This window comes from Euleptes europaea, chromosome 4, assembly GCF_029931775.1.
Source record: "Euleptes europaea isolate rEulEur1 chromosome 4, rEulEur1.hap1, whole genome shotgun sequence".
NCBI classification, from domain to species: domain Eukaryota; kingdom Metazoa; phylum Chordata; class Lepidosauria; order Squamata; family Sphaerodactylidae; genus Euleptes; species Euleptes europaea.
In genome coordinates, this window is record NC_079315.1 from 111,380,540 (window position 1) to 111,401,110 (window position 20,571).

A 20,571-nucleotide genomic window follows, 5' to 3' on the forward strand; every position below is an offset into this window, starting at 1 on the left:
AAGAAATATAAGCAACACATGCTAAAAGAGTTCACTGGAGCCTATTGTAATTTCATTCTTTAAAAAAGAACCATGCTGTATACAAAATCTGTCATCTAATATATGATAAGAAGAAGAGGAGTTGGTTTTTATATGCCGATTTCCTCTACCTTTTAAAGAGAATCAAACTGGCTTACAATTGCCTTCCCTTCCCCTCCCCACAAAACAGACACCTTGTGAGAAAGGTGGGGCTGAGAGAGTTCAGAGAGAGCTGAGACTAGCCCAAGGTCACCCAGCTGGCTTCATGTGGAGGAGTGGGGAAAGCAACCCAGTTCACCAGGCTAGAGTCTACTGCTCTTAACCAATACACCACACTGGGCCAGTCACAGTTCTCTCAAAACTCTCTCGGCCCACACAGAAAGGTCTCTTGCCTTAAAAACCCTATGGGGTCACCATAAGTCAGCTGTGACTTGACAGCGGCAGACGCTAATCTGGTGAACTGGGTTCGATTCCCCACTCCTCCACATGAAGCCAGCTGGGTGACCTTGGGCTAGTCACAGCTCTCTTAGAGCTCTCTCAGCCCCACCTACCTCACAGGTTGTCTGTTGTGGGGAGGGGAAGGGAAGGTGATTGTAAGCTGGTTTGAGTCTTCCTTAAGTGGTAGAGAAAGTCAGCATATAAAAACCAACTCTTCTCCTTCTCCTCCTCCTCCTTCTTCATAAAATGAAGCTTACTCCCTTCAAAGTGCTCCAAAGACCGAGAAGAAAAAGCTAAAATAAAATGATTTCCTTTTCTTTACTCCCTCCTTAAAAATATATATATATTGATCAACTTCAAAGCACACAATAGCTTTATTTGTAATTCCTTATGAGCTAATTCTTCACATTCCATTTCCCACAGTAATGCAAAATCCTTTAATAGCAAGGGGAGGTGGGACATTGCCAGAAGGCGATAATGAATTTACCAGTAGTGTAGCCAGTGGGAACAACATATCGTGCCCATCCTTCGTCCTTTCTTCCACCTCGCTAGCCAATCATAGTGCACCTAGGGTTGCCAGATCCCTCTTTGCCACTGGTGGGAGGTTTTTAGTGTGAAGCCTAAGGAGGGCGGGGTTTGGGGAGGGACTTCAATGCCACAGAGTCCACTTGCCAAAGCGGCGATTTTCTCCAGGCGAACTGATCTCTATCAGCTGGAGATCAGTTGTAATAGCAGGAGATCTCCAGCTAGTACCTGGAGGTTGGCAACCCTAAGTGCACAGCTCCCGAAGACAGGACCTGAGTTGGACTACCTTGAAGTAACACACCAGTTCAACTCAGACATCAGCGAAAACAGCACAACCCACAACATGCAACGCAGGATTTGACACAGAGGCGGTGCTGGAACCTGACTCCGTTCTGCCAGGTTAGAAGGGGCGACGGCTCTCGCAACGCACGCTGCATCCCTAATGAACCCTCCTTAGCAGCTTTCAAGGACACAGCTGAGCATGTTTCTCCCCCAGTGGAAACAGATGACAGGCGATGATGAGCGATTACCTGCCAGCCGGGCTATAAACCAACACCGGAGTGGAAGGGAAAGGTCAAGGGCTGGCGTGGGTCACATGGTTCAAGGCTTCGCTAATCATATTAATTAAAACAAGAACTCCTGCAAGTCCTTTGCACCTTACCGGGCTCAGGGATGATTAGCTGCGCGCTGGTTTGTGCGTTCCCGGCATCGTTTTCGGCTACGCACTGGTAGAAACCTTCATCTGACTTTACCAAGCCGAGGATCCGCAGGTTGCTGCCGCCCTAGACAGGGAGAAATGAGAGTCAGAAGCAGAAGGAGTTACCTAGAGGAGCACATAGCCAAGTCAGAGTTGTTGGTTCCCCCCCACCCCTCGAACTGTATCCTTGCATCCCCCTAACATTGGTGTTAGACTGTGTAAGATCACCTGTTCCCTGGTTGCTTAGAGAGTCACTGTTCTGCAGGGCCGACGCCAGCATACGTTGAGGAGTGGCATCTGCCAGGACCAGACCTTCTTACAGGGCCTGCTGCCACCATCCCCTGCCTGCCTCCTCTGCCAACAATGTATACTCCCCCAAGAACATTGTGTTCTACTAATACCAACTTGTTGGTAGTCCCCGGCCCTAGGGGTGTGCGTAGGGTTTCCAGGTCCCTCTTTGCCACCGATAAAGGTTTTTGGGGCAGAGCCTGAGGAGGGTGGGGTTTGGGGAGGGGAGGGACTTTAATGTCATAGAGTCCCATTGTCAAAGCGGCCATTTTCTCCAGGGGAACTGATCTCTTTCGGCTGCAGATCAGTTGTAATAGCAGGAGATCTCCAGCTAGTACCTGGAAGTTGGCAACCCTAGGTGTGCGGCTGTCCTCGACAAGGGATATGGCTTTTTCAGCCCTGGCCCTGGCCTGGTGGAATTCCCTTCCTAATGACATCAGGGCACTGTATAGGGTTGCCAACCTCCATGTACTAGCTGGAGATCTCCTGCTATTACAACTGATCTCTAGCCGAAAGAGATCAGATTACCTGGAGAAAATGGCCACTTTGGCAATTGGACTCTATAGCACTGAAGTCCCTTCTCTCCCCAAACCCCACTCTCCTCAGGCTCCCTGTCCAAAAATCTCCACGTATTTCCCATCCCGGAACTGGTAACCCTAATTGAAGTCCCTCTCCTCCCCAAACCCCCCTTCCTTAGGGTCCACCCCCAAAATCTCCAGGTATTTTCCAACCTGGAGCTGGCAACCTTAGAGATCAAGGCGACATTTCCATCTAGGTGGTGGGCCCTCTCTCATGCTGTGGTCCTTAGCTACGGTTGCCAACCTTCAGGGACTAGGTGGAGATCTCCTGCTATTACAACTGATCTCCAGCCAATAGTGATCAGTTCACCTGGAGAAAATGGCTGTTATGGCCATTGGACTCTATGGCATTGAAGTCCTTCCCCTCCCCAAACCCCATCCTCCTCAGGCTCAACCCCAAAAACCTCCCACCAGTGGCAGAGGGACCTAGTAACCCTAGTCTTGAGCAGGCAAGGGAAGGGCACACAGTCAAGCGCAGGTTACATGGAAAGGGGAAGGAAGGGAAGTGTAAGTGGAGGTACTGGTGTTAGGTAGATGAGGGAGGGCAGCCTCTGAAAACTCTGCCTAGGGCCCTTTAAAACCTGGAACCAGCCCTGCTATTCTGGGTGTGGCTACTCTGAGGAGGTTCCATCTACATCAAGAGCAACAAAAGGAGCCAAACTCATCCCGATGCCAGAAGACACCTACAATACCTGCCCCAGAAGAAGTGACTGGAAAGCCAGAACTGTGGGTCTTGCAGAGATGCAGCAGGCAGCCCCCCCGCCCTCGATGATCGGGTTCGTTAGGCACACAGAAAACTTGAATGCTTTAATTAATGTGTTTCTTGGGGCCTATAAGCAGCTCTCTTGTGGGAATTACCAGAGAAAACCATCAAACCAGAATTCTACCCCAGCGTCTACTTTTCAACAAAACCCTGCTCACGGGAATCCGCACCAGGTAGAGTATGCAGGCATCCTCTCACATCAGGCTCGGCCCCCGGAGGATTGTAATAAAATGCACATTCCTTAAAGAATATGCTGACGGTGCGTATTCACTCTGCAAGAAGGATTGGGTGCACAGTAAAATCTGCTGCAGAGAGGGACGGCTTTATGCAGTACTCCAGTTCTACACGAAAAGGGGGCCGCAGCAAACTATGAGATGCATTTGCATTGGCAGTCAATTCCATGAGTTTCTTTTTTTTTAGTACTTCCAAGTAGGAAAGAGGGTTAGAAGGTCAACCTCCTCCCATATGTAAGAAGACCTAGAGAGCCAAACAAAAAACACAAGAAAAAGCCATTTCAGAGCTGCTGCGTTTGAGTAGGTTTTCATCTGGAGGTGTTGTTGGCAGGCAGAATTAAATAACACTGTAGAAGTTTGCCTTCTAAGGGAGACCTCTTGGCACGCACAAAAGCGTTCTGCTAGAAATGATTCCCTTATCAAAGCATTTCTTCAACGGACGATCTCGAACGGATAATCTGCCCTTTCCCTAATTACTTAATGAATTTTTTTTCCATTTCTTGGCATGGGGAGTTATTACTGTCGGATTGTCTTTATTATAAACAGCAATGGTAGATAAAGTTGTGTGAACTTGGAAGCTCATACCAGCAAGTAAACCGTCCTCTCCAAAAAGAAGGGGAGAAAAGCCCCAGTTTTCTTATTAACTAAAACATGTCTAATTTAGAGAATTCCTGTCAATTTCACTTAATAGAAATAAGATCGTTAGGAAAGGGGCACCACATAAGCAAGCTGATCTAAATTAATCACATCAAAGTCATGAATAGGGGAAAAGTCATTAATAGGGGAAAATATTATCTTGTGGCCACAGTAGTTCTTAAGCATCAGGTAGCTATTTCTTAAATTAACCAATGTTTTTTCCCCCATGGGCATTTTCAAATCACGGGTAGGGTTGTGCAAAAAACAACAATGATTCAGTAAATTTCGGGTTGTTCCCTATTTTTTCCAGCAAACCCAGAATAGGCCAAATACCCATATCAGTAAATTTTGGTATTCGGCTTATTTCCGGGTTTGCCAAAAAAATGGGTCCATTATAGTCTATGGGATATTTTGAAGCTACTGTGGGGGCATTTTTAGAGATAGCGTTCCCAAATTTGCAGCATGGCTGCAAGGGACTCTCCTTAGATGGTCACCAAAGTTTGGCGAACTTTGCGATAGGGGGTCCAATTTTATGGGCCTGCAAAGGGGTTGCCCACATCCTCTAGGCATTTGTGAGCTGAGATGTCCATCGGTTTTAAGGTTCAAAAGTTCAGCGTTGCCGAGGACTGGCAGAAAAAGCCGATTGACAGGCTGGCACCTCAAAGTCTGGGGGCTCCCTTTGTATCTGGGGTGCATAGCATGATGTCCATGCAAATGACCTTCCAAACTGAAGAAAACGGCTTAAATGAAAGGAAAATAAGGCACAGAAAGCAGCCAGGGTGCCCACAGACATTACAATGGGGAATATTGATCTTAAGTGTGTAAAGGAGCCTGGTGTACTCCAGTACCTTATCAACGGATCCTCATGCAGAAACGGTGGGAAAGCTACCCCAAGACACAGATAGATCATGATGGGTAGGCGTGTTAGTCTGTTTCTAGCAGTAGAAAAGACCAAGAGTCCAGTAGCACCTTAAAAAAAAAACAGAATTTCTGGCAGGGTATGAGCTTTTGTGAGTCACAACTCATTTCATCAGCTCACACCCTGCCAGAAATTTTGTTAATCTGTAAGGTTCTTCTGGGTTCTTGTTCTTTTCTACACCAAGACAGAGAGGCTGTCAGTATACCCTAGATTAGAGTCACTGAATAGGTAGTTCATACAACTAGACGTGATGACAATTGCATTATACAGGTTATATTTGTTGATATCTTTCTTGAGGAACGTTTTAAAAAATCAAATAATTACCACTATCTGAAAATAATCACTAGGGATGACAACTTCTCCATTCTTGATCCACTGCACAGTCGGGACTGGTTTACCAGAGACAGCACAGTCAAACTCAATGTCCATACTCTCATAGGCATAGAGATTTGAAGGGTGATTGATAAACCATGGTGGAACTGCAAGGGGAAAAAACAGAGGGGGAGGGAGAGAAGATCTCAGTGAGCGCGAATGCAATTGTACAATGGTGAATACATATAAAACATGTGATTCTAAAGACAAGATTAAATTCTACAAGCAACACTGGAAATGTACCTTATGGGGCAAATTAATCTATTTTCCAGCACCATCCCTGACTGCAGAAAGCTAAGGATACAAAGAAATGATGGGCAGACATTATGCAAATTAACTAAATGGAAGGGGTAGCAGCAACTTGACACGTTCCTGCCATTTTCAACAGCAGTCCTGTGTTCCATAGTACCTTTAATTTGATCTGTGGTTTCCTCCCAATGGCAATTCATCTAAAAGGCTATTGCAAACATCATGCACAATCTACATAGCTGATTATCACTGATCACTGCTGTTGCCCACCACTGCTCACAGTGGTGGGCAGGAGAGAAAAACACACACACACCACTCTCCTCTGTGCTGATTTGTCACTTCCAGGTACAAGCAGGACGTGACAGTGGGTTTTACCAGAGAATTTACAGTGATTCCTAGAGCTACCCAATGCCACTTCCGGGTTACGCTTGGAAATGAGGTAGTGTTGCTGGTGACATCACACCCCCATGTCCCTCACCCCAAACCCTATATGAACCTGACCACATTTGCATAATATTCTGACAAACCAAGCAGCTTATGTGCCACTATAATACATATATTAAATTAGATTCATATAGTTATTTATTCACAGCCAGAATAAAGCAACATTATTTCTAGTTTTAACTGCCCAGTACACAAAACATGTATGGCTGATAATTGTTGACCTTTATGGGAATGAAACGAAACTTGCACTGTACTGAGGCAATTACATTAAAGGGTGCAAAATGTGATATCAGTGCATATTGGTGTAAGTAGTAATAAAATAACAGAATCATACAGCTGGAATGTATCGCAGGGTCATCTAGTCCAACCCCCTGCACAATGCAGGAAATTCACAGCTACCTCCTCCCACACCCACAGTGACCCCTACTCCAGGCCCAGAAGATGGCAAAAAAAAAACAAAAAAAAAACCTTCTAGGACCCCTGGCCAATCTGTAGGGTTGCCAGGTCCAGGATGGGAAATACCTGGAGATTTTGGGGGGATAGAGTTTGAGGAGGGCAGGGTATGGGGAGGGGAGGGGAGAGACCTCAATGCCATACAGTCCAACTGCCAAAGAGGCCATTTTCTCCAGGCGAACTGATCTCTATCGGCTAGAGATCAGTTGTAATAGCGGGAGATATCCAGCCACCACCTAGAGCTTGGCAACCCTACCAATCTGGCCTGGAGGAAAATTCCTTCCTGACCCCAAAGTGGCAATTAGCATTACCCTGGGCATGTAAGAAAGGGCCAGGAGAGCCAAACAATGATCAGAATTCATATGGACAGCAAATTCTCAGCACAGACTGTTCTATAAAGCCAATGTGCATATGGAGTTTAAGTACCCACATGGGAGCACTTTCCCTGGATATGATCCCACGTGGCTGAAGAATGTATGCTAGTAATGCAATCACCTAGACAGTTCTGTGGTGGAAATCCTGCCCACCGTTCATATCCAGCTGCCAGCCCTGGATGTGAACAGTGACTCCAAGGCCACGGTATTAAAAGATTGCACTAGATGTGACCTCATTCAAAGACCAGGGTGCATCATTGCCATCTTGAACTGTAGTGAGCTACTGTCAGAGCAAACCCCTCTCAATGCTGCTGGTGGAGCTCAGCTCCATCAGGGACTCTAGGTTTAGTGATCCCCTGGCATTTAATTCTGAAGAGTCAGGGAACCTTGGTCTCACTTAGGGTTGCCAACCTCCGGGTAGTACAGGAAAATGCTGACACTGACATAGCATAACAAAGTTGTAATGATGTGCTGCACACAACAAGTGAAAATATATACAAAAAGTGACTGTGAAACTAAGTATGTACAATATAGTTTCTAATGTCCATATAAGGTATCAAGGTATCATAACATCCAAAGTTGGCTTCTTGAAACTGAAGAGTAAGATGGGATACGATCGTTTCAGAGTCTTCCTCAGTCCCACTTATATCATCAACAATGTAGACACTTGTTTAAATTCAGCTTATTAAGTTTTTCACAAGAAAGTTCCCCACGGGGATAATGGCTGCAACCGCTACAATATTCCAAATGTTCAGTAATCTCAAATCAGGATGTCCATTCTTTACTGCAAGCGGTTGTTCAGCAATTTTCCCACAGCATCAAATAACAAATTACCATGTTCCCAAACAGGATACAAACTGTAGAAGCCGTGGCTCCCACAACGGGGCACAGTAAAAGTGCAGCACATCATTACAACTTTGTTATGCTATGTCAGTGTCAGCATTTTCCTGTACTAATTTCCTAACCATTGGTACCAGTACAGAGGTGTTCTTTTTGCAATAACCTCCGGGTAGTGGCAGGAGATCTCCTGCTGTTACAACTGATCTCCAGCCAATAGAGATGAGTTCACCTGGAGAAAATAGCCTCCAAAAACCAGCGGGAGGTTTTTTGGGGTGGAGCCTGAGGAGGGCAGGGTTTGGGGAAAGGAGGGACTTCAATGCCATAGAGTCCAATTGATAAAGTGGCCATTTCCTCCAGGTGAACTGATTTCTATCAGCTGGAGATCAGTTTTAATAGCAGGAGATCTCCAGCCACCACCTGGAGGTTGGCAACCCTACACCTGGAGGTTAGCAAGCCTAGTTTATATGTTATAGGCTATGCAAATAACCAATATGAGAAAAATGTAAAGCAAATGTAAAGCAATATGAGTAAAGCAAATGAGAAAAATGATTTTAAAAAATAGAAAAGGTTGCAAAAGACAGACTCGGAAATCTCTTGGCAAGAGAGAAACTCAAATCGAAACAAGGATTTATTAGCTGAAACAGCAGGGAGGAGAAATTCTAAATCATCTCTAGTTCAGGCAACACTACCATTAACCTCTTCCAGATGCACAGTAGGGAAGGTGGACCGAGTCTCCCCACTCTGCCTATGGTGTATGATTGCCTGCCTTCAGCACTCTACAAGTCCAATATGTAGGTATTACATCTAAAGAAGGTTAGGTACATAAAAGCCAACATACTGAGGCTAGGAATATACACACAGGCCTTCCCCCCTCCATTTCTATTTACCAGACCTACAGCGATGCCATTTTCTGTTTCTTTTAGTACTTCTACATCTGTTTGTCCTTTCTATTTCCCTTTGCTTGTTGTCACTTTTTGTTCAACTCTTTTATGCCAGGTATGCATCAGATTCCCTTTCAACACTGATTCAGGGCCATTTTAATGGCACTTTTATACCATGTATACACAAAAGTGGATTTACATTTTTCTAGCAAACGTTGCGGAAAAGATTACCACAATTTTGTCCTGAAAATCTATAGAAGACAGTCCAACTTTAGAATCAAAGCAAAGTCATCAGTACATTCACTAACATTTCTTGTGCATGCCATTTTAATGAAGAAGAGTTTGGTACAGGGGGTCTGATTTTATGGCATCCGGAAGGAATCATCCCCTCCTCCATAGAGAAGCATGGTAAAGTTTACAATGCTTCTCTAAGGAAGAGGGGGGCAACCCCTTCCGGACCCCATAAAATCGGACCTCTGACCCAATCTTCACCAAACTTCAGGGTTCATGCAAGGAGAGTCCCTTGAAGCTACCCTGAAAATTTGGGAACTCTACCTCCAAAAATTCCTCCCCCAGAGCTCATTGAAAAATTCCCATAAGGAAAAGCCTGGGGCAAGTGAAAGCCGAAAACAACAAATACCTATTCAGCTGATTTGACGATCAGCTATCTGGCTTTGGCTTTACTCCCAGGTTTTGGTTTTGGTAGTAGTGTAGTGGTTAAGAGAGGTGGTTTGGAGCAGTGGACTCTGATCTGGAGAACTGGGTTTGATTCCCCACTCCTCCACATGAGCGGCAGACACTAATCTGGTGAACTGGATTTGTTTCCCCACTCCTACACACGAAGCCAGCTGGGTGACCTTGGGCTAGTCACATTCTCTCAGCCCCACCTACCTCACAGGCTGTCTTTTGTAGGGAGGGGAAGGGAAGATGATTGTAAGCCAATCTGAGTCTTTCTTAAGTGGTAGAGAAAGTCTGCATACAAAAACCAATTCTTCTTCTTCAACCGAAACCCGAATATAGCCGAAACAGCTAATTTCGGGTTTATTTTCAGTTCAGGTTTATCGATATGCACAACCCTCACCCCAACCCATTTGTCACAAAAGATTGGGACCCCCACTTCATAACTTTTTTACCTCTCTATGCCATGCTTTGTAATTGACCAAACCTCTGAAATGTCAACAGGCCAAGCCACGATGGCCATATTGATTTGTCTAGAATCAAGGCAACATTTTCATTTACTTTAGCATAACCTGTGATTGTTTTGCAAAACTAATCAATATGAGTCACATCCCCCCCCCCCGCCACCGCCCACAAAGCTCACAGGCAAAAGACAGAAGCCAGCCAATCATTTCTGAGGACAAATTCTTATTAAGCTGGCAATTATCTGTTGCCTTGTATTACTATAATGCATTAACACTCTCGCTGTATGGTATATGATATGCTAATTTAATTTAATTTCATCATTACCACAATACTAGTTGTAGTGTGATAGAAATTTGCAATTCAAGGAAAAACTGCTAATAACATCACATTTCTAATGAGTTTTCCCATCATCAAAAAAAGAAAGAGAGAGACAAAATTATCAGCCCCGTTCGTCAGCTTTCAACAAGGGAACAGTATTCATTTATTTTGAATATTCATAGCAGCTAGAAAACCAGATTAGATTTTAATTTCCAGGGTACCATCCACGGCTTACTCTTTGACACAAAAAATGCAATTGTATTTCTTAAGCAGCCATGCATAATATTTGGATTATGTCGTTTTTACAATTGTATTATTAAAAAAATGGCGCTATGTGCTATGCGCACAGAAATCACTGTACGGCACTTTGCATGCTAGAGTTAAAGAAGAGGTCAGGAGTGGTTTTGAAATTTCTCACCCCTGCAATTTGCACCAGAAAAATTCCCATTTTGATTTCACTTCTCTGTTGTGCAAATCAAAGTTGTGGATTCTTTACTTTTGCACCATTCTCTGAATTTCCCCCCATAAAACTTATACATTTTCCAGTATTATATGTGTATTAATAAATATTTTACATGAAACACACATATTAATGGCCTACACTGTACATATAAGTACCACAGAAATTGTGTATAACAGGGTTGCCTGGTCCCACTTCGCCACCAGCGGGAGGTTTTTGGGGCGGAGCCTGAGGAGGGCAGGGTTTGGGGAGGGACTTTAATGCCATAGAGTTCAATGGCCAAAGCGACCGTTTTCTCCAGGGGAACTGATCTCTGTCGCCTGGAGATCAGATGCAATAGCGGTAGATCTCCAGCCACCACCTGGAGGTTGGCAATCCTATAGGGGACCCTGGTGTAAGCATTCACGACACAGGCAAATTAACAAAATCAACACTGAAAAGCACAGAAGAGAAACGTTAAAATTAAAATAGACAACATTCACCAGTCTGTATAAAGAGATGAACTCAGACCCTAATTCTTGACATTTTGTTAATCAAAACTGAATAGGATTACTATTCATGGGTCTAAGCCAGGAATAGTGAAACTCAACAACGCCAAATATTCATTTATTTTTATTTTAGATTTATATCCCTCCCCTCCCTCACTTAATAAGGCACACTCCAGTTTTTCTTAAAAGCATCAAGATCAAACCCAAAAAAATGCCAAGTTCCACAAACGGAGATCTCCAAGAGAAAAAACTGATACTAAGGATACTCTGTTAATCGATCTGTCAGACAAATAAATTAGAAACCTTTTAATCGATTAAAACAATGAAATGGATTGAATTAGTAGTAATTAAAAATGGCTCATTTCTGGGGGAGGGGGAAGGCTATACAAAAGCAGTGGACGGCAGATACTTTCCCAGAAGACTCATTCCCACCCTCCTCTCTGACACAGGAGATAACTTTTCTAAGGCCTAGTTCACACAAGTAGGAGAATGAGATGGGAACAAGTTCGTAGAATCAGCTGCATGTAGATTCTAGCTGTGAATGCTCCTTTACACAAAAAAACATAGAATCATAGCGTTGGAAGGGGCCATACAGGCCATCTAGTCCAACCCCCTGCTCAATGCAAATCATCCTAGAGCATCCCCGACAGCTTCTGCTTAAAGACTGCAAGTGAGGGGGAAGCTCACCACCTCCCTAGGTAGCTGATTCCACTGTCGAACAAATCTCACCATAAAAAACATTTTCCTAATATCCAGCCTGTACCTTTCCACCCTCAATTTAAACCCATTCTTGCGAGTCCTGTCCTCTGGGAACTGACCACTGTAGTATAGAGATTTGGGGATGGAGAATGGGAAGGACAGGGACCTCAGGGGGGTACAATGCCATAAAGTCCACCCTCCAAAGCTTCCATTTTCTCCAGGGGAACCGTTCTCTGTAGTCTGGAGACGAGCTGTAATTCCAGGGGATCCCTAGGTGCCACCCGGAGGCTCGCATCTCTACTCTAAGCCAATGGAACTGCTTGATGGACAGGAGAAAGGATAATTTCCCGCTGCTTCCACTTGTAGAAGGCTAAAAATATCAGAGCACTCAAAGCTGGGAATTGGCACTACTGAACCTTTTTCTTCTTCCCCTTCCTTCACTCCAGTGTCTGCATTTTTAGCTAATATAAGGTTACATTTCTATCCTTTGAAGTTCTTCGTCCTCCATCAGCATTTCAAAGCAATTCACTTGAAGTTCATTCTCAAGCATATCAAAGTGGACCACTTAGAAAAATTGACGGAGGGTAAGAGTTGGTGTTTTGCTTCATGTAGGGAAAAAAAACTCTATTGCAGCCCGGGTCAGATAGCATCACCTTTGTGAAGAGTAAAACAACAGTGATCAGAGAAGCTGACAGGACTTCTCCTCTTTCAGATCAGGGGGAGCAATATCAGCTCTTGGAAGCATCGCAAGATACAATGCCTTGAATTAGTACTTTATGGTTTTTCTACCACTAGGGGGGAAACCAGCTAAACATTATGTCTTAGCCTTTTTAAAAGATTTGAAAAAAACAGAAGCTCAGAGGAAGAAGAAGAAGAGGAGGAGGAGTTGGTTTTTATATGCCGACTATCTGTACCACTTAAGGAAGAATCAAACCGGCTTTCAATCACCTTCCCTTCCCCTCCAAACAACAGGCAGCCTGTGAGGTAGGTGAAGCTGAGAAAGCTCTTAAGAGAGCTGTGACTAGCTCAAGGTCACCCAGCTGGCTTCATGTGGAGGAGTGGGGAAACCAACCCAGTTCCCCAGATTAGAGTCCGCTGCTCATGTGGAGGAGTGGGGAATCAAACCCAGTTCTCCAGATTAGAGTCCACCGCTCCAAACCACTGCTCTTAACCACTACACCATGCTGGCTCTCTAGAGGTGTGAAAGCCCGCTCTGTGCAAGCTCAGAAGCAACTTCTGAGCTTACTTCAAAAATCGTTACTTCAAAAATATAGGGGATAAACCCTGGCTCAAATTAAGGTCTGCAATAACCCATAGATAGAATTGTAAGTTTTTAAATCATTTATCGGGTAATATGTGTTTGCTCTGACTTGGATGGCCCAGGCTAGCCTGACCTCATCAGATCTTGGGAGATAAGGAGGGTCAGCCCTGGTTAGTAATTGGATGGGAGACCACCAGAGAAGTTCAGAGTTCCTAAGCAGGCAATGACAAACCACTTCTGTTTGTCTCTTGCCTTGAAAACCCTACAGAGTCGGCATAAGTTGGCTGTGATTTTACAGCACTTTCCACAGCCAATCTGTGTTTGTCTTCCATTTTTAGGGATGTACCTTCCTGACAAATCCCATTGGGCTGAGGGATGAGCCAACAGAGGACAGCCATGTTCATTTATGTCTTTTTTTGTTCTATGTCTGCCATTAATTTTTTATGTCATGTTTTTATGTCTGCCATTAATTTTAAATCAGTCTCGTTTCTGTTGCTGTCAGTGATTATTATTTTCTTTCTTTTATGCCAGTGAGGAAGCGCGTGCATTTGGATATTGATGTACCAGGTGACAATCTCATATTAAGTGCCTAGGGGAATCAATCAGAGCAATCTAACAGATAGTATTATAGTTCAATATTGGTAAAAATGCTGAAGCTAAGACTGTAAAAATACCAACATAAATTATGGTTCACGTCCAGTGCTCAGGCAGTGTCATTCAAAGATAATAGGGTGTATCTTAAATGTTTACCTGAACAGTAAACAACGTTGTGCAGAGAGCAAAAATCAAGGCCAGTTCAGACATTTACTGAGCTGGCAAATTCTTTGTTTGGCCATGAAAATGGTGTGTTCCCGTTTCCTCCACCAAGCAGACATCATAAAATTTGACACTGTCACTACCTACAGATGAATGGTCTCCCATATACTTAATTCACCCTATCTCCCCACCCCCTTTTTTGAGGTCAATGAATGGCACATATCTGGGTATCTGCATAATCAGATGCCCAAGTGAAAAATCTTATCATAGCTGATACAAAGAAAATAAGGTCCAATATGGTTGCTAAGAGAGCTGAACCTTCAAGCTGATTTTAATGGATCCAAGGTCTCATTGGCCGATTGGGACACCGCCACAAGTTTTAGCTATTATTGCTCTGTATGCATCAATTTAGCATAGTTTTGTTCTGTGTACTGAATACCAATCTAGCAATTTTTTAACCTAGTATTTTCCTTTTATTATGTATTTGTGGCATTGTTGACATTTTTGTAATGGCCTGAGGCTATATGCAAATAAAACTATTCATTCATATATCACATACGATGTTATCTGTCTGGGGGAGGAGAGGAAATGTGTCTGCTCTCTCAACAAGCAAATACTCTCACTACGCCATCACATGTCCAAGCCATGCCCAGTATTTGGTGAAAGTCCAGCAGTATAAACCATGCTAGATCAGGACAACAGAGCATCTGGTTGAGCAGCCCCTTTCACTGAGAGGCCAACTAGATCGTTACTGGTCATTCATAACCTGGTGGCTAAAGAATCCACTAACAATTGAATTCCTTTGGACAACCTGTTTCCCCACCACTTCAGATCAAATGAATGTGTTGGGGTGGGCCTATTACACCAGTGTGGTGTAGTGGTTAAGAGCAGTGAACTCTAATCTGGAGAACCATGTTCCCACTCCTACACATGAAGCTAGCTGGGTGACCTTGGGCTAGTCACAGTTCTCTCTGAACCTTTTCAGCCACACCTACCTCACAAGGTGTCTTTTGTAGGGATAGGAAGGGAAGGAGATTGTAAAACTCCTTCTTGATTCTTCTTAAAAGGTAGAGAAAATCAGCATATCAAAACCAACCCTTTTTCTTTTTCTTCTTCTGTTATAGATGTAATTTTTTTTAAATGAAGCCATCCGGTGGCGGGGGAGACCTTTTTCTTGTTTTTTGAGAGAATAAACGTTGGGGGGGGGGATTAAATACAGTGATTAAAGAGTTAAAATTCGAAAACAAAATGCAACCCAATACGGTCTATACTGTGATGAAATTAAAATCATTTTCACACTGGTGAAAATAATTCCACAGCAATTTATCTGCTGAATTATACATGTTGAATAAACTAGGTTATCATTTGTGATGATGGACAATATCAGAAAAAATCTTTTGGAAAATCTTTGTTGTTGTTGTTTTCCTTTCAGTGTCTCAGTGATAGATGACCAAAAGTATCATTTCTGAAGGGGGCAAGGATCCCTTTCCCCTCAATTCCATATAAAACTGCCAATTATATATTCTCAGAACTTGGTGGTTTCAAAATCCCTTTCTTGTTGACTGAGCACACCCTTTGTCAATATTTGTGGTTTAGTATGCTCGGCATCACGAGCACTGGTTCTGAGAAATGGTGTTCTCTTCTGGAGGCATTTAACAGCCCAAGCCTGAGCCTCAAGGATGAAAGTCCTTTGGAAGTCAGGAAGGGGCTGCGCCAGCGTTTATGCCCCCATGCCATTTACGCCATCCAGGGTGGCACGGACACCGGTGGGGGGACCCGGACGCCACTCTCCCGGTGCTGCTGCTGCCCAGGGATGCTGTCTGGGCCTTCTGCCGGCGTCCCACCGGTGCAAAGCTCCATGCCGGCGTCCTGGGAGGCATTCCCGGGGTGTGCCGGGGGCGTGGAGCTGCCAGTAGGCAGCTTCCTGCCCCCTTTCGCCCCGGTACGCCGATGGTGAGAACAGCATTGCTGTGCCAGCTTTTTGCTGGCGCAGTTTCACTGTTTTCAATGGGGCAAAATGCTCTATTTAAAAAATAAAAAACCTTTGAAGGCTTTGTAAAGCCTTTCAGCACCCAGGGAATGGCTTGGGAGACACCACAGTGGCACCTTGGCCACACTGTCCCCAGCCCCCAAAGGCTCAGGAATGGGCTGAAAGACTGCTGTAGAAAATGTCAAGAATTGTCTGTAATGAGTCCACAAAGGTATCTCAGAAACCAATAGAATGATTACCAGCAAAAGAGCTTAGTTACATGCCCAGATAACCTTCCCATCTCTAGAAATGTCTTCCTCGGCAAAAATGACAGTTATGGAGGACAGCATTTCTAAAGCACAGCATGCCGGCTTTTCTCTCTCTCTCTCCCCTAATGGAGAGCCATCTTCTGTGCCCATTGCAATAAATACATTAAATGCTGTGGTTGAAATAGACGGCTGTCATCATTTGCCCAACCTCTGTCAATGTTTCTAAAGCAGGGGCTCTTCAGAGTATGTCATTAGCAAGGAGGATTGTCAGCCCGCATATTCAAGTCTTTCAAAAATCAATTGCAAATTTCAATTTGAACTTATTTGATAAACAGTGCTATGGTAATCGCTCTTGCCTCCCCCTGTAATTTGACTGGCCGTGTGCCTCTGACAAGCAATTCATGGTTTGTAGGTTCCTTGTAGGGTTGCCTCTGGTGGGGGATGGGGGGAAAGGGTTGCCAGATCCAGGTGGGGAAACTCCTGGAGATTTGGGGATTGAGTCTAGGAAGGACAAGAACCTCAGTGGGGTACAATGCCACAGAGTCCACCCTCCAAAGCAGCCATTTCCTCAAGAGGAACTAATCTCTGTAGTCTGGAGATGAGCTGAACTAGGGCAGCCCTAGTTCCTTGTATGTTCTGGACAAATAGGAGGACTTCGTGGAGATCTGGAAAGAATGAATGAGGTCATATGAGTGGGTCTGTGGAAACAGTTGCCAGTAGCTTTATATATAGACTGAATGGAGATCCAATTTGATCCCCCCTGTCAATCTCCCTTGAGCACCACCAATGTTGAATCCAAAAGTTTTCAGGATCTATCGTTAAATCTCATGTCTTTCTTAAAGCAAGATGTTTTCCTACACTATATTGCTAGGTTTCTCTGTCGTCTTCTGTTTTCATCTTCTACCAACAGGTTTGGGTTGGTGTTCTTTCACTAGCTATTAGCCTCCTCCCTGATAGTGTTGCTATGTTTTGTTTTAACTATATGTATAATTTATTTAATTACATGTATATATTTGTATTTAAGCCCTGACCTGGATGGCCCAGGCTAGCCTGATCTCGTCAGATCTTGGAAGCTAAGCAGGGTTAGTACTTGGATGGGAGACCACCAAGGAAGTCCAGGGCTGCTATGCAGAGGAAGGCAATGGCAAACCACCTCTGTTAGCTTCTTGCCTTGAAAACCCTACTGGTTCGACATACGTCTGCTGCGACTGGATGGCACTTTACACACACATTTGTATTTTAATGCCACCTTGGGGAGCCTAAACGGGGTGGGAAAGCGGCATAGGAATGTTTAAATTAAAAAAAATAAAAATAAAAAATAAGCTGCATGTTTTGATTGCAGGGTTGCCAGGTCCCTTTTTGCCATCGACGGGAGGTTTTTGGGATGGAGTCTGAGGAGGGTGGGGTCTGGGGAGGGGGGGACTTCAATGCCATAGAGTCCAATTGCCAATGCGGCCATTTTCTCCAGGTGAACTGATCTCTATCGGCTGGAGATCTGTTGTAATAGCAGGAGATCTCCAGCTAGTACCTGGAGGTTGGCAACCCTAGTCACAGAGCACAGCGAACTCCAACCGTCCTCTGCCCATGGGTAACATATTTTCCTAACTGCACTGCATCCTTCCTTCCTGCCTCTGTCACTTTTGGGGAAAGTACATTTCACGGCCGGGCAGCATCCCAATCTCTTTTCACAGCGAACACGCAGCTGAGTAAAATCGGCATAGGAATTACAGCCAATCCTCTGTACGGCTCTGCAGTGGGGTGTCGGGAATAGAACGTGTGGGGGCGAGATCTGTAATGACAGCAGCCCCTGCGAATTGGAGTGTCTCCCCTTTCCCCCTGTCCTCCTGTTTCATGATTCTATCCAACTAATACTCAGCCCACAGCAACAGGAAGAGAAGATGAGATTATCATTTCTGCGGTGCACAGCAATATAGAACACGCACGGGAAGAAAAAAATAAAATGCGAAAATGACCGGGGAATAGCATGCAGCACATTGAGATGAAATCAAATCCGAGAACACTGAGAGATCTTATCATGTGCTCCTTCAACAGAGATAGAATTGTAGAGTTGGGAGGGACTATACAGGCCATCTAGTCCAACCCCCTGATCAACGCAGGATCAGCCTAGAGCACCCCTGGCAAGTGTTTGTCCAGCCACCGCTTGAAGACTGCCAGGGAGGGGGAGCTCACCACCTCCCTAGGCAGCTGCTTCCACTGTTGAACTACTCTCACTGTAAAAATAAATAAATCCTAATATCCAGCCAGTATTGTCTGCTTTGACTTGCAGCAGTTCTCCAAGGTCTCAGACAAAGGCAGGTCCTCTCCAATGCCTGCTGCCTGAGAGCCTATACAGGAATATGCCAAGAAATGAGTCTGGGATCTTCTGCATATGATGAAGGAGGAGGAGGATACTTGGGCTTGGGGGGCAGGTGCTGCCAAAGCAATGTTTTTTTTTTAAAAAAAAATCTGCACAGACAATCAAATCTCTAAGGGGTATTCTTCACGGTGGATTTTGCTTCGGTTTCGAATCGGAGCAAACAATAAACCGATTTAAATAGCTTTTTCATGGCAGCGCAGATTCTCCCCCCATCCCGAGGCATTTTCAATTTTTCACGGGAGAAACAGCGCACTTCTCTGCGCTGCTTACGTCTGCTGCCGCTGATGACTCACTGCTCCAAATCCGCCTAATCCAGCCCACTCTTCCCATGATCCTGTGTGTGTGTGTTTTTTTTGGGGGGGGGCATCCTGAGAGCAGCACATCCAAGCCAAAACTCCCATCACCCTTCTTAAGAGAGGCAGCCAGTCTGCTCTGGGTCTCCCTCCAGCTGGTGCGATCCTATGTGTGTGTGTGTTGGGGGGGGGGTATCCTGAGAGCGGCAAATCCAAGCCAAAACCCCCATCACCCTTCAGAAGAGAGGCTGCCAGTCTGCTCTGGGTCTCCCTCCTGCCGGTGCGATGCTGTTAGAGTGGCAACTCCCCCAGCCAATCACCTTTCTTGGGGGAGGAGAAAGGAGACGTCCCGGGGAGCGAAGCAAACATTTTTTCACGGGCATCCGAGCAACAAAACGCTCTTCTACTGGAAAGTACGGCTCAGAAGTGGTTTGGATTGCCTCTCTTTTAACCCGGCTTATTTTGCTCCGTGGGGGAAAACACGGATCTGGAGTGAATAACCAAAATTTGCCTCCGACGCAAATCAGCATCGAAACAGCAGCAAATCTCCGTGAAGAATACCCCTAATAGTCAACTAAAAGCCTTGCTGGGCAAAACTACTACTTGGCCCTGCCCACTTCTGGAAACACTCAGCAGCTGCCATGGTGCCCATAGGCATTACATTGAGGACCCCTGCTTGGAAGGTTTGATTATGGCATGTAGCCTGGAATAACTTCACCAGGAGTTGTTGTTGCTATTCCTCTTCTGAGTAGGGCTGCCAGGTCCCTCTTCACCACTGGCAGGAGGTTTATGGGGCAGAGCCTCAGGAGGGGAGGGTCTTCAATGCCATAGAGCAGGGGTGTCAAACATAAGGCCCGCGGGCCGGATCCAGCCCCTTGAGAGCTCTTATGCGGCCCACGAGTCAGCTGAGGCAGCCACCCCAACCATTCTCAATCTGGGCCAGCAAGGCATAGCCCGGCCCAACCAAATGACATTTATGTTATATCCGGCCCTCGTAACAATTGAGTTCGACACCCCATAGAGTCCACTTGCTGTTTCTCCAGGCGAACTGATCTCTATCGGCTGGAGATAGAGTTGCCAGGTCCCTCTTAGCCACCAGCAGGAGGTTTTGGGGGCGGGGCCTGAGGAGGGTGGGGTTTGGGGAGGGGAAGGACTTCAATGCCATCCAGTCCAATGGCCAAAGTGGCCATTTTCTCCAGGGGAATTGAATTATATCACCTGGAGATCAGTTGTAATAGCTGGAAATCTCCAGCTAGTATCTGGAGGTTGACAACCCTAGTGACCGGAGCACCAAATGGGCAAACAGCCAACAAAGTCCAGGCTCCAGATATAACAAAAAACAACTGACGTTCACAAGTGGAGGTCTCAAAACTGTATGACACAGCTTTAAGGAACCCAAAAGTACACTTAGGAGACTCAGGGGGAAGAAAAGAACAGGAAAATAATATCAGGAAGAATTGCAGTTGAACCCAGCTAGCTCCTTACCGTTCCATCAATTTGCCGTCGTAGGGATTGAATAACCTTTGTTCTCAGCACTAAAAGTTAAGTGCAACGAGATGAAAGAGAATCGAGCCAGGCCTGGCAGCTGCCGACGGCCCATTCCATTACTGCCCCGCTCCGTTGGATGAGGCGGTTTCATTTCGATCAAATAGGAAAGAATCATCAAACTCTAATTTGATTAGTCCCAAGAATGTCACATGCTTTTAGGTCACTGGATAAAAAAGCATTCCTATTTTGCACAGGCGGGTCCGTTCCAATGTAAGCCACTCAGCGACTTGGTAGCTGCACAATTATGCAAAAAGCTGATTCGGAAATGTCTGCAGGGACAAC

The 20,571-nt window shown here is 45.1% G+C and overlaps 1 protein-coding gene across 1 annotated transcript in view; it reads right to left on the bottom strand.

Annotated features, from left to right (window-relative positions):
- Nucleotides 1–20,571, bottom strand: part of DCC (DCC netrin 1 receptor) — a 591,765-nt gene that overhangs the window by 371,980 nt on the left and 199,214 nt on the right. The window contains exons 6-7 of the mRNA XM_056849071.1: nt 5,420–5,574; nt 1,643–1,763 (exon numbers count right to left, since the gene is read on the bottom strand). Coding sequence (XP_056705049.1) covers nt 1,643–1,763; nt 5,420–5,574 — 276 coding nt within the window. The remainder of the gene's footprint in view (nt 1–1,642; nt 1,764–5,419; nt 5,575–20,571) is intronic.